We start from the raw sequence: 13,801 nt of genomic DNA on the forward strand, positions 1-13,801 counted from the left end.
GACATTGTTGCTGTGCAGTCCCACTTCAAGAGTGTGCTTGTCCACAGGGACGAAATTCAACACATTTGAATGAATATGACACTGATGGCCTGATATGTGTGTGTGTATTTAATACCTATTGAAGACAGCATTGGAGCTTTCTTCTTTATGTGACTCACATAAGGGAGGATTTGGCTCAGCTGGGGAAAATGTTTGCACTGTGATTTTTAACAAGACAGAATTGGCAAAGCATTAGATGAAACAAAACAAAAACCTGCGAGTATTACACTTTTAAATGTGATGAATGTTTGTATGGTGAGTACATCACTGCTTTGTTGATTTGACCTGTGCATCGCAGGACGTTGTGGTTTTCTGTGTGAACTTGCCAGTTGAGTACTAGACAGCGCTGGGCATAATGTTACTCAGACGGAGTTTACGCCAAGGAAACACAACAGCACCCAAAAACTGTCCATTTTAAAGACTGCAGAGCCTTGGATGCATGTGGAGGATTTTCACACTGTTTGAATAAACTCTTCTCATAGATACCACATGGATTTTAATGTGAAGCCAAAGGAGAGGAGGCTTTTCTCCCTGCCCCCTTTGCCTTGGAGACTCAGAGCGGACTCTGTTGAGGACAGGGAGAGACTGTGGCCGTGAATTATTCTTTGGCGTTGTCATACCACAACAAGTGGAAAAGATGCCTGAGAGTGTGACATTTCTCGATGTGGTCCCCAGTTTTTCCCGTCCCTCACCATATAGACAAGACATGAAAAAGACAGCGAGTAATGGAAATGTTACTGTTTCAAACTGCAAGTCTTAAACAGCAAGTTTTTGTTTCCTGTCAGACGTTTCGGAATCTGAATCCGCATTGTTTTTGTCCCACGTGATGTCTAGGTGTAGCAACTCAGTGAGTAGTCTAGAGCTCTTCAGTCTTAAGATTTCACAGTTTTTACTTAAATGTTTGCCTTGTTTTTTGTACTCAGAGCAAACGGAGAAAAGCTGAGAAGCCACCAACAGAAATTTTCCAAACTGAAGAAATAATCGGTCATCTTGTTTGATACACGCTGTTCTACACAAAGGACCGAATGAATTTACTTAATCTGTGAGCATGTGTGTGCACGCGTGTATTGTTTTTGTTTAAAGTGTGCCTGACACTGAGGTGCTGCCTCGTGGTTCCACACTAAGTGGACAAACACCGTCCTTCTGTGATTCATTTTTCTTTACTCGTCATGCAAATGTCACTCAACATTTTACTGTCAGAGAAAATGTACGTGATGGGAATTGTTTGGATTATAGCTTCGATATGTGTTGCGATGCCCACGTGTGGTGGAAAGCAAACAGTAAGTGGTTTATGGCAACATAACGAGTGATATGCAAACTGAGGCAGTTAATGTAAGTGTGGTTATGTTGAAAAGCCTTTCAAAATAAAACTGACATTGAAGTCTGCAGGAAGTTTTTTTTTTTTTAGGTTGTTCTAACAATGGATTTATATTGTACTAAAAGTCACTCCTTTGTGACTACAGGTCACTGAGGTAAAATTATAAAAACTTGAGTATATTCTGATTTCTTAACATATGCAGTAATGTAGTAGACAAGCGGAGGTGGCGTTGGTGGCCACCAGGCCTAGGATTTTGGAAATGAAAAACTGATAGACTCATTTCAATCTACATGTAACTTCAAAACCACACATATACAGCGGGTAACATAAGTATTGAACACGTCACACTTTTTTTCTCAGTAAATATATTATTTACAGGTACTATACCAAAGTGTCCCATTACTTATGCGACCCATCATCTTGGCTTTTATAGTTTTAATTAATTTATATCACGTTGTAGGGAATTGCTTTGAGTTTGAGTTTAATGAAGATAATTTTAGATTTTTTTTAAATTGAGAAGCCTGATTTACTTTTTGTATTTGAAATGGCATTAACAAATTAAAATGTGTGAAATACCAAGGGGCTGAATACTTTTGCAAGGCACTGTATCATGAGAGATCAGTTATGCCATGTGGGGCCGTTCTCTGGGCATGATCCAACATGCAGCTGCCTCAACGTTGAGGACCCTAGCAAGTGGAAAAGGACAAGGAAACACCCATGTTTCACCTGGCTGTGGCAGATAAGTGGTTACTTTCCAGAGGTGGAGTGGAACCAGTTGTCTGCCTGGTTGATTGCCAGCCAGGACCCAAGGCAGTTCCTTAGAGTGTATATACTGTGCGTGTGTGTGAGATAAGAGCTGAGGAAGGTAGTTAAAACAGGGAGTGAAGCTACCTTAAGACAGCACTGCAGACATACAGGACAGTTACAAGTACCTTGGCTACTTTCAAGATGTGGGAATGGATCAGATGTCTGCCTCCATGATTGTCATCCAGGACTCATTGCAGTTCCATACCGTGGTGGTGACTCTCAGAACCAGCGCATGCTCCCAGACCTGAGCTGATCTACATTCCACACCTCTGACACAGACGCTTGTCTATCTGAGTGTAACTGTTGACGTACACTCAACAAAAATATAAACGCAACACTTTTGTTTTTGCTCCCATTTTGTATGAGATGAACTCAAAGATCTAAAACTTTTTCCACATACACAATATCACCATTTCCCTCAAATATTGTTCACAAACCAGTCTAAATCTGTGATAGTGAGCTCTTCTCCTTTGCTGAGATAATCCATCCCACCTCACAGGTGTGCCATATCAAGTTGCTGATTAGACACCATGATTAGTGCACAGGTGTGCCTTAGACTGTCCACAATAAAAGGCCACTCTGAAAGGTGCAGTTTTGTTTTATTGGGGGGGATACCAGTCAGTATCTGGTGTGACCACCATTTGCCTCATGCAGTGCAACACATCTCCTTCGCATAGAGTTGATCAGGTTGTCAATTGTGGCCTGTGGAATGTTGGTCCACTCCTCTTCAATGGCTGTGCAAAGTTGCTGGATATTGGCAGGAACTGGTACACGCTGTCGTATACGCCGGTCCAGAGCACCCCAAACATGCTCAATGGGTGACATGTCCGGTTAGTATGCCGGCCATGCAAGAACTGGGACATTTTCAGCTTCCAAGAATTGTGTACAGATCCTTGCAACATGGGGCCGTGCATTATCCTGCTGCAACATGAGGTGATGTTCTTGGATGTATGGTACAACAATGGGCCTCAGGATCTCGTAACGGTATCTGTGCATTCAAAATGCCATCAATAAAATGCACCTGTGTTCTTCGTCCATAACAGACGCCTGCCCATACCATAACCCCACCGCCACCATGGGCCACTCGATCCACAACATTGACATCAGAAAGCCACTCACCCACACAATGCCACACACACTGTCTGCCATCTGCCCTGAACAGTGTGAACTGGGATTCGTCCGTGAAGAGAACACCTCTCCAACGTGCCAAACACCAGCGAATGTGAGCATTTGCCCACTCAAGTCGGTTACGACGACGAACTGGAGTCAGGTCGAGACCCCTGTGAGGACGACGAGCATGCAGATGAGCTTCCCTGAGACGGTTTCTGACAGTTTGTGCAGAAATTCTTTGGTTATGCAAACCGATTGTTTCAGCAGCTGTCAGAGTGGCTGGTCTCAGACGATCTTGGAGGTGAACATGCTGGATGTGGAGGTCCTGGGCTGGTGTGGTTACACGTGGTCTGCGGTTGTGAGGCTGGTTGGATGTACTGCCAAATTCTCTGAAACCCCTTTGGAGATGGCCTATGGTAGAGAAATGAACATTCAATACACGAGCAACAGCTCTGGTTGACATTCCTGCTGTCAGCATGCCAATTGCACGCTCCCTCAAATCTTGCGACATCTGTGGCATTGTGCTGTGTGGTAAAACTGCACCTTTCAGAGTGGCCTTTTATTGTGGGCAGTCTAAGGCACACCTGTGCACTAATCATGGTGTCTAATCAGCATCTTGGTATGGCACACCTGTGAGGTGGGATGGATTATCTCAGCAAAGGAGAAGTGCTCACTATCACATATTTAGACTGGTTTGTGTACAATATTTGAGGGAAATGGTGATACTGTGTATGTGGAAAAAGTTTTAGATCTTTGAGTTCATCTCATACAAAATGGGAGCAAAACCAAGTGTTGTGTTTATATTTTTGTTGAGTGTATGAACCAAAGTGCTTTTTTTTTTCAATTTGTCTGTTTGGACAATGACATTATTTTACCTATTACAGCAAAACTGCAGACTGCCAGCTTTAATTTGATGGTAATTGTCTTAAGGTGTCAGAGCAGCTGTTGGGTTATTGTTCACCATTGTTAAAGGATCTAAAGTAAGTGGATAATTAGGCACTTAGCTGTTTGGTGGTCAAGTGTGTTAAAGTTTAATACTCACATATATACACACACACCTAGCTACCTTTTAACTTTGATGCATTTTATTATTGGTATAGACCTTTGGATTGTGTCCAAGGAATTCATAGTTTTAATCACAGCCAGATGTTTAAGGTACTCGCAATCCAGCTTTTGATGAATGTTCGGGTGTTTGTCACATACAAAGTTTAGTGATACAGGTCATTCGGAAGACTTACACCAACCTCCACTTGTGTCACATGTGCTGTTTTTTTCCTCATGTCACAGCTGTTTTCATTTTCTTAACAGACCCAGAAGAAAATGGTAGTTAATAGATGAGATGTCTCACGCCGCTTTAGGAGTGGATTTTGTTTCCTTCATCACTCATTATTCCTTCCACAGCGAGTATAAGATGTAGTTCTACAGCATGATGGACAGTAAAAGCCAATGATTTACTTGGGAAACTATCACAGTATATAACCACAAAAAAATGCTGCCAATGAAAAATCTGCTGTAACTGTTGTAAAATCTAGAATCACCCAGTGTTTCAGGAGAGTGGAACTGAATCAACAAATGCAGTACACACTGGGATGCTTCCATAATTATGTTATCCTGTGAGGAAATATGCAAAAGAAAACGTCAGTGGGGGTTGGGGGAGGGCACGGGTAACAGGTGACATGTATGCTTTCAGCACAGACTACTGCACCTCTGGCATACATGAGAATAAACCACACGTGCACAAATAATTTAGCAGGAATGCCCATCAGGCACTTAAAACTCCATAAAAGCTACAGAACTGTACTTTTACAATAGTGTTTTCACATTTACTTGAGCCTTCTGTACTATTTGAGGATTAGGATTTTTTTTTCCATGCAATTAAAAGAATTCATCCTACACGTAAAAAACAAAACACAACCACCAACTGCTTGGTTGTCTCAATATGACAGGAATCTTAGCACCATGTTGTTTCTCATCTATGTTGTACAACTGCTTTTTCATGGAAGAGATTTGAAGTACAGAAATTAAAATACCTCCAGAACTAAATCCAAATGAACCATTTTTTCTATTATTATGTAGTTAATAAAATGTCTAAAGTCAGTGAACAACTACTATAACAGTGAAGGACAGATTTTGACATTAAATCATCACTTTTACTGTCAGTTTTGTTTAGACAAGCCAGGGGATGGATACATGAACATTTCCAAGTCATTGATTTTGTCTTACATCAATCATTAAGAAATATATACAGTGTGGTACGGTACTGTTTGGTAAATCTGTGTCAAGTAGGCAGTCCTCAATAAACTGAATGCCCATGCAAGAAGGAAAATTGTGAGAGAAGCCGCCAGCACACCCATAACAACTTAGAATGATTTATAGACTTCCATGGCTGTGAATGGAGAAACGGTGCATAGTGCAACTTATGCCAGTTGCATCACCAGTGGTACAGCTTCAAGGTGGAGTGGAACAAAAGGCTGTTTTTTTTCCCTTCCTTCCCAAGATTAAAAAAAAAACACCCTCACAGCTCAGGTATACCACATGGTGTCTGGAAAACTGCAACTGAAATTTAATGCCTTTTTAACTGGAAAGACTATCCTTCAAAAAACTTTGGGCCTAACCCTTTTTATTAAGGATTCTAATTCTGCAAAATTGGTTCATTAGCATTTATTTCTGGAGAGCTTTTAAATTCTGTATTTTAAATTCACGGGTGAAACTAAAGATGACCATGACCGTAAATGGCCACTATTTCAGACATGCAAATTTCACCTGGTTAAAATAAAATTTCCCCCATCTGATTCATTAATAGTAAGGCGTGTTGTTTGGAAAGGCACATTTTTATAGTGAAAGGTCATATTTCAAACATGTTGATTATTTGACATTTAAGACACAGAATATGTTCAGAAAAAAGTGAATTCTAATAACAGCATTTATGTGTATACTTTCTAAAATTCAAAAAATATATCCGTTTGTTTGAACAGAAAATGAAGTTTCACATGTACGTATATTTTAATTACAAACCTAGTTTCTCTGGAATATGTTTAACAATTTAAGTAATTCTGATAAATCTTGCAGTTTTCTTCAACCTACTTGTTTCTGGTGCCATCCTGTGATAGCCTCTAGTGTGCAGTTTAAAAAACCTCAAACATATTGGGCCTCATTTATCAAACGAACATACGGCAGAAAACGTGCGTTCGACCATTTTTACGCAAACTTCTGTATTTATCAATTTGGACATGAGCGGAGGCTAAGATGAATCTCACGACAGAGGTCACGTCTGGTCTGAGCTCATGTACGCAAATCTGAGTCTGTGGATTTGCGGTGCAGCACTACAAAATCTGTCTGAGTCTGAAAATAATTATGAAACAAACCTCAGCTGTCATCCAAGCATAAGCAGCCACATATTCAGAACAGATCAAAACGGATTAAACAAAATTTATTTTAAAAAAGCCCACGTTTTAAATGATACTGCTTCCTTTGTAAAATAAAAAAATACATATGCTAAATAGCCTAAACATGACAACTAATCATTGCACATTAAAATGCCTAATGCTGCGCTTAAGTGCCACAACACGTTTTTTGGTGGCCAGCTTTAAATCGGACCACTTTTCCTTGACCTAACTGCAAAGAATTCTTAATCAATTAGCAGGCATAAGCTTTTAACTGTGGGTGCATAAAAGATTGATTCAAAATCATTAGGCACAGGTTAAGTCAAAGAATTCTTCAAACCTCAGCCAGAGTCCGTTCCTCTGCGGCAACGCTGTTGACCGCCTCCGTTACACTCTTCCACACGGCATTTTTATGAGCGCCTTTGACTCCACTTTTCAGACTGCCAAAAAGTACAAGTTTGTTTTTCTCCATCTCCGATGTTAGGATGCCGATTTCCATCTCTGAAAAGTTTTTCTTCTTCCCAGTGCTGCTTCTCTCCATGTTGAGCTCAGTGGGTGAGGCTTCCGAACCATGAACATTTAAGGGCGTAACATGCTAATGACGATTAAATTCAGCCGCCGCATTTATCAAGAGCCGATCATTCATACGCTGGGATTGGTCAGATACAACTGTTTCATAAATCACACGTGTCTTGTCGTAAGACCAATTATGCGCTCAGATCTGCGCCTGTTTTTATGCAATGTTGATAAATGAGGCCCATTAAGCCCACCAAATAATGAAGGATGAATAATGAGCCACGCAACATGTTTGTTTGTTTTTTTTTTTGCTATGAGAGGAGATATTCAACTATCGTGGGAGAATAGTGGCTCTGAGAGGCTCTTCGAGGCAGAATATTCGGTTAACGAGGCTCATCTCCGTGTGCGCCTCTAATTTCAAAATGTTCAAAATTTTGCAACAACAGTGTGGGGCAGTTTGTCTACGAGTTACTACGAGGACTAACAAGGATTATAGAGGCATGTGTGTGGTGAGGATGAGGCTGCTAAAATCCCATTATTTGAGTGCCTGGCAGCTACAAAGACCGTTTTGGAGCGGCTCAGCCCTCTTGCGCACAATTCCACCTGCTTTGTGCGCCGGACACTGTATATAAAATCATTATTTTGTAGCAGATTAATCATTTTCTGTTAGAGCTTGGATGCTGAATACACCTATAATCACTTCTGGAATCACAGAGGACTGTTTCATCTGAACCCTTTTTTTCCCCCCCCTCTCTCTTGCTCCATGAGAAACGTATTTTGGAACAGCTTAAAGGTACTCTTTGTAATGTTTTAATAGCTTGGTAAAACAGTTGTATGTTCATGCCCAGCTGTAAAAGTATGTTTATGATAGATGTAACATCTTGTTAATGGATCAGATGAGGTGCACTCTGTGCGCACTGACGCAATGACTCATGCTCAAGAAGAGCACTTACGCAAAACGCCAGCTTGCAAAAGAGTGATTTTGCAGTCAATAACGGAGGAACACAAAGTTAAAATTTGGATCATGGGTGTCAAACGTGTGTTTAAAGCCGCGGAAGAAATGAAGTTAGTGAGAAGGAGTGCAGATGGGACTGTCCAAGAATGCAAAACGCACATGAGCAAAAGAGTGATTTTGCCGATATAACGGACAAACACAAAGTTAAAAGTTGGATCACGGTGTCAAAGTGGCCACGGAAGAAAAGCCGCGGATAGAAAGGAAGTCAGTGAGAAGGAGCGCAGCGCTATCCAGGAACACAGAACGAGGGCATGCAAAAGAGCGATTCTGCAGACATAACACAAAGTTAAAAGTTGGATCATGGTGACTGTAAGCCGCGGAAGAAATAAAGAAAAAACTTTTTTTGGGAAATGATCCACACAGTTGTGGCACCGGGTGTATACAATTAAAGCAGCCACCTCATTATGGTGTCATTTTTTTGTCAGCCAGCTGGGTGAACGTGCAGATCTGCTGGATTTGACTCTGGAACATAGGTGAACAGCAGCCTGGTGCACGGAGCACACCAGCCACTGTTGTGCCAAAGTAGTTATCCTGTCAGAATTTGTATCTCCTGGCGCGGGAGCGTGCACTCACTCAGTGCAGCATCTTTTTTGGACTGTGTTTAAAAAAATATGACATCTTGAATGGATGCTGTAAACTGAAAACCCACACTTTAAGGGGACCAAGTGTGGGAGGGCTGGAGGTTTGGACCAAACCCATGCCTAAACATGCACCAACGTCACGTTAACATGGCGCTACATGGATTATATGTGGCTTGACGTGGATCCTATGCGGCGACACGAGCCACTCAAAGCTGGACAGGGCTCAAATGACAGGTCGGTCAGTCGTGGCTCACTAGAGGCTGATACCTGGCACATGTGAGGTACAGAGAGGCACATAGAGGCGCTTTAGTAGTGGATACGTGACGGCTTAAAACATGGACCATGCTTCAAATAATCGCTGACACACCCATGTGTGGCTCATTATTCATAGCTTATTATTTGGTGGGACTGAGGCTTTACACAGCCCTACTACTATAGACTGGCAGCCTGTCCAGGTTGCACCCCACCTCTGGCCCAATGTCTGCTAGGATATGCTCCAGCTCACCCCTGACCCTTACCTGGAATAAGCAAGTACAGAAAATGAAAGAATCAATATTAAACAGACTCAGATCAGACTGGTTATTCTTCTGTTTGTGAATGGAAGTACTGCGTACACATCTTCATTATATTTTTAACAAGTTACAAATGCTCTCAGAATGGAAGAAAATGAAGAAGTATGGAAAAACCTGTAATTTCAAACTGGATTCAATCTACAGTAAAACATTTTAAGCACTACATAAAACAAATCACCAACTGGCTGATGTTTTTGGGACTCTGCTGAGAAAGTTTCACCTTGTTTGTTGTTCCACATGGCTTCAAAAACATACACGCAAATCAATATTTTCTACTTGTGAACGTCAGATGAATTACTCACATTTAGCTCTGAGGGTGCTGAGATTCTGAATGTGTGGTGCTGGTGTTTTTTTTTTGTTTTTTTTTAACATACTTGCAGCACACTGAACATTTCTGCACATCACTGTTTGTCTGATTGAGCCTCCAAGTGTCTTTGTGCTGCTCTCAGGGTCTCCTGCAGGTCTTTATATTGGGCTAATGTGCAGGCTTCTTCCAGGCAGGCCCAGCGGTAGTCCTGGTGCTCATTGGATAAAGTCACGGCTGTCCTTGGATCTCTGAGCTCAGCCAGCCAGTACAGGACCTCCTTAGGTCTGCCTCGAACCTCATAGTGCAGCGCCTGCACAAAGCCATCAATCACCTGCAATTGCTCCGTCCCCAGCCCTGCCTCCTCCTTTGTCTCTCTCAAGGCAGTGGTCAGGTCATCCTCTCCTGGGTCCACATGACCTGATGATGATATGGTTAGTGATGGGTGGTTCAAAGAACACTTATACATGAATAGAAATCATCTCCGCTGAGTATATGTCATCATAGTTCAGGAGTCCAACTTTAATGATCAATGTACAGTAGTGTTCAGAATAATAGTAGTGCTATGTGACTAAAAAGAGTAATCCAGGTTTTGAGTATATTTCTTATTGTTACATGGGAAACAAGGTACCAGTAGATTCAGTAGATTCTCACAAATCCAACAAGACCAAGCATTCATGATATGCACACTCTTAAGGCTATGAAATTGGGCTATTAGTAAAAAAGGGGGTGTTCACAATAATAGTAGTGTGGCATTCAGTCAGTAAGTTTGTCAATTTTGTGGAACAAACAGGTGTGAATCAGGTGTCCCCTATGTAAGGATGAAGCCAGCACCTGTTGAACATGCTTTTCTCTTTGACATTGACATTTGACATTGTTCAGAAGAACAGCGTAGTTTGATTAAAAAGTTGATTGGAGAGGGGAAAACATACGCAGGTGCAAAAAATTATAGGCTGTTCATCTACAATGATCTCCAATGCTTTAAAATGGACCAAAAAAAAAAAAAAAACAGAGACGCGTGGAAGAAAATGGAAAACAACCATCAAAATGGATAGATGAATAACCAGAATGGCAAAGGCTCACCCACTGATCAGCTCCAGGATGATCAAAGACAGTCTGGAGTTACCTGTAAGTTCTGTGACAGTTAGAAGACGCCTGTGTGAAGCTAATTTATTTGCAAGAATCCCCCGCAAAGTCCCTCTGTTAAATAAAAGACGTGCAGAAGAGGTTACAATTTGCCAAAGAACACATCAACTGGCCTAAAGAGAAATGGAGGAATATTTTGTGGACTGATGAGAGTAAACTGTTCTTTTTGGGTCCAAGGGCCGCAGACAGTTTGTGAGACGACCCCCAAACTCTGAATTCAAGCCACAGTTCACAGTGAAGACAGTGAAGCATGGTGGTGCAAGCATCATGATATGGGCATGTTTCTCCTACTATGGTGTTGGGCCTATATATTGCATACCAGGTATCATGGATCAGTTTGGATATGTCAAAATACTTGAAGAGGTCATGTTGCCTTATGCTGAAGAGGAAATGCCCTTGAAATGGGTGTTTCAACAAGACAATGACCCCAAGCACACTAGTAAACGAGCAAAATCTTGGTTCCAAACCAACAAAATTAATGTTTTGGAGTGGCCTGCCCAATCCCCAGACCTAAATCCAATGGAGAACTTGTGGGGTGACATCAAAAAAGCTGTTTCTGAAGCAAAACCAAGAAATGTGAATGAACTGTGGAATGTTGTTAAAGAATCTTGGAGTGGAATAACAGCTGAAAGGAGCCACAAGTTGGTTGACTCCATGCCTCGCAGATGTGAAGAAATCATGAAAAACTGTGGTTATACAACTAAATACTACTTTAGTGATTCACAGGATTGCTAAAAAAGCAGTTTGAACATAATAGTTTTGAGTTTGTAGCGTCAGCAGCAGATGCTACTATTATTGTGAACACCCCCTTTTCTACTTTTTTTTTTTACTAATGGTCCAATTTCATAGCCTTAAGAGTGTGCATATCATGAATGCTTGGTCTTGCTGGATTTGTGAGAATCTACTGAAACTACTGGTACCTTGTTTCCCATGTAACAATAAGAAATATACTCAAAACCTGGATTAATCTTTTTAGTCCCATACCACTACTATTATTCTGAACACTACTGTATTTTTAAACCTGTAGACACCTTTTGGTGGTGTCCAGTGGTGTTGTCCGTAAGATGTCTGCAACAGGAGATACTCAATGTTGTCTGATGGAGGCACACGGTTGGCTATACGCCGAAACACAATGAAGCCACAAGCACGCAGCGCCATCTCCCTGTTAAAGGACCTACACAAACATATAGTTTGCATTAGGTTTTGTTTCCTTTACACAAAACATAAGCTAGTCCAACTCAAACAATCAGAGGCAACCTCAACATTTCACTCAAATGATTCAACATCAGAACTCATTTTGCTTAAGGTAAACCTGGTCATTTGTGTTGTGCAGAAGTTATTTGTGCAGAGACCAACTTATGTCTGTTGCACCACCAATCACAGCTTCAAGGCACAGCTGAGCAAAGAAGAATTTTCACACAACAAAGTAAACTAAATCTATGGTCAGGTCCGTAAGTAGTTGTACAATTATACAGTTTTAGTCATTTTGGCTCTATACACCACCCCAGTGGAGATAAACTGAATCAATCAAGATGTGCTGGTAGTGTAAACATGTTACAGTAAATCCAGGCCTAACAGGTCTATGTTAAAGTTGAAATACATAAATAAAATGAATAAACATCAGTGTAAGCTGGTAATATGTTATGGAATAGGTTTTAAACTTATGCAAGAAGATTTCATGGTGAGTTAATATTGATCAGAATTTGAATTTTGAGTGTGGAGGAGAGGTTTTTATTTATTTTTGTAAAATTGATATCTTGTTCCATGCGAGAAAAAAATAACATTAAAAACACCCAGAACTTTATTTTAGGTTCTACAGGTTTGCCGTTGATTCAGCAAAAACACATTAAACACATTGTAACACACAAACGAAAATTACAGCAGAATGAATACAACATTTTTCCTGAATAAATGTTATTACCGAGCATGGTTCTGAAAGAAATGTGATACGTACTTACAGTATATTCACGGCAAAACCTTGAAATGCGCGAACAAGACAGATTTACAAATAACTTAACAAAATAAGCTAACAGGGCTCACCGGTGCGTCAACAAAACAAATCCGACTTACACTTTGAACAGATAGCTAAGTTCCACTTGTCAAACCTTTACTGTGAAAGAAAAAACAACAAATAACAAATGGCGGAATAAAAAACTCTAAGCCTAAATTTTCGTGGCCATGTTTGAACTTTAATATATATTCACTTCATTCCTTTTTTCATCGGCGTCACAGGCGGGTGGGAGTTAGTGGGCTGGAGTTTATAGAAACGCTAGAGGGCGTACTCACTATACTGCACACAGGCACACAATGCAGCTGTGTCTGTAACCCCGTCCGCAATTTTGAAAATGGTGAAAACACAGAGTGACGTTATAACTCTGTGGCAAAACGTCACTAAAATGCCCAGATTTACAAAGTTGACATAGACACTAAACAACTTCATATAAAAATCCCCTACATACTCAGACAACTCCAATCAGCAATCCTCATACACACACACTAATCTTCAACCACTTAGTCCAACCCTGTCCTCAGAAAAATAAATACATTGAGGTAAACACAATGAATACGGTCTGTGCAGTTCGTCTGTGGCTGGACAGGACGTGTCCAGCTTGCTCACACACGTGCAGGTTGGGTTGGTGTTGGCCAGCTGCAGAGTGGGGTGGCTGGAAGCTGCTGGAGTGTTCAGTCGCTTCCAGAAATGCTGTTCTTCTCCGATCACTCACTCACTCACTCACTCATCTTCAACCACTTTTCCAGGTTTGGGTTGCAGGGGCAACAGCTCTAGCAGGGGACGCCAGACTTCCTTTTCCTGTGCCACATTGACCACCTCTGACTGGCTCCCAAGTCCTTCCCAGATCAGTGTGGAGATATAATCTCTCCACCTAGTCCTGGGTCTCCCCTGGGGTTTCCTCCCAGATGGACGTGCCTGGAACACCTCCCTAGGGAGGCACCCAGGAGGCATCCTTACCAGATGCCCGAACCACCTCAGCTTGCTCCTTTCAACACGAAG

At 41.4% G+C, this 13,801-nt stretch overlaps 1 protein-coding gene across 2 annotated transcripts; it reads right to left on the bottom strand.

Annotated features, from left to right (window-relative positions):
• Positions 1–9,416: 9,416 nt before the first annotated feature.
• On the bottom strand, positions 9,417–13,579 carry nudt2 (nudix (nucleoside diphosphate linked moiety X)-type motif 2). Of its 2 annotated transcripts, none has more exons than XM_034167109.1 (3): positions 13,527–13,579; positions 11,823–11,964; positions 9,417–10,065 (listed from the first exon to the last, which is right to left on the bottom strand). In XM_034167109.1, exons 2-3 carry the CDS (start codon positions 11,947–11,949, stop codon positions 9,743–9,745), a joined length of 450 nt encoding a protein of 149 aa, XP_034023000.1. In that variant the 5' UTR covers positions 11,950–11,964; positions 13,527–13,579; the 3' UTR covers positions 9,417–9,742. The 2 variants fall into 2 exon arrangements, with proteins under 2 accessions (XP_034023000.1, XP_034022999.1); XM_034167108.1 differs by lacking the exon at positions 13,527–13,579 and adding an exon at positions 12,750–12,881 and having other exon boundaries at positions 11,823–11,965.
• Between the last annotated feature and the right edge of the window lie 222 nt (positions 13,580–13,801).

Source organism: Thalassophryne amazonica, chromosome 3 (genome assembly GCF_902500255.1).
Source record: "Thalassophryne amazonica chromosome 3, fThaAma1.1, whole genome shotgun sequence".
Taxonomy (NCBI): domain Eukaryota; kingdom Metazoa; phylum Chordata; class Actinopteri; order Batrachoidiformes; family Batrachoididae; genus Thalassophryne; species Thalassophryne amazonica.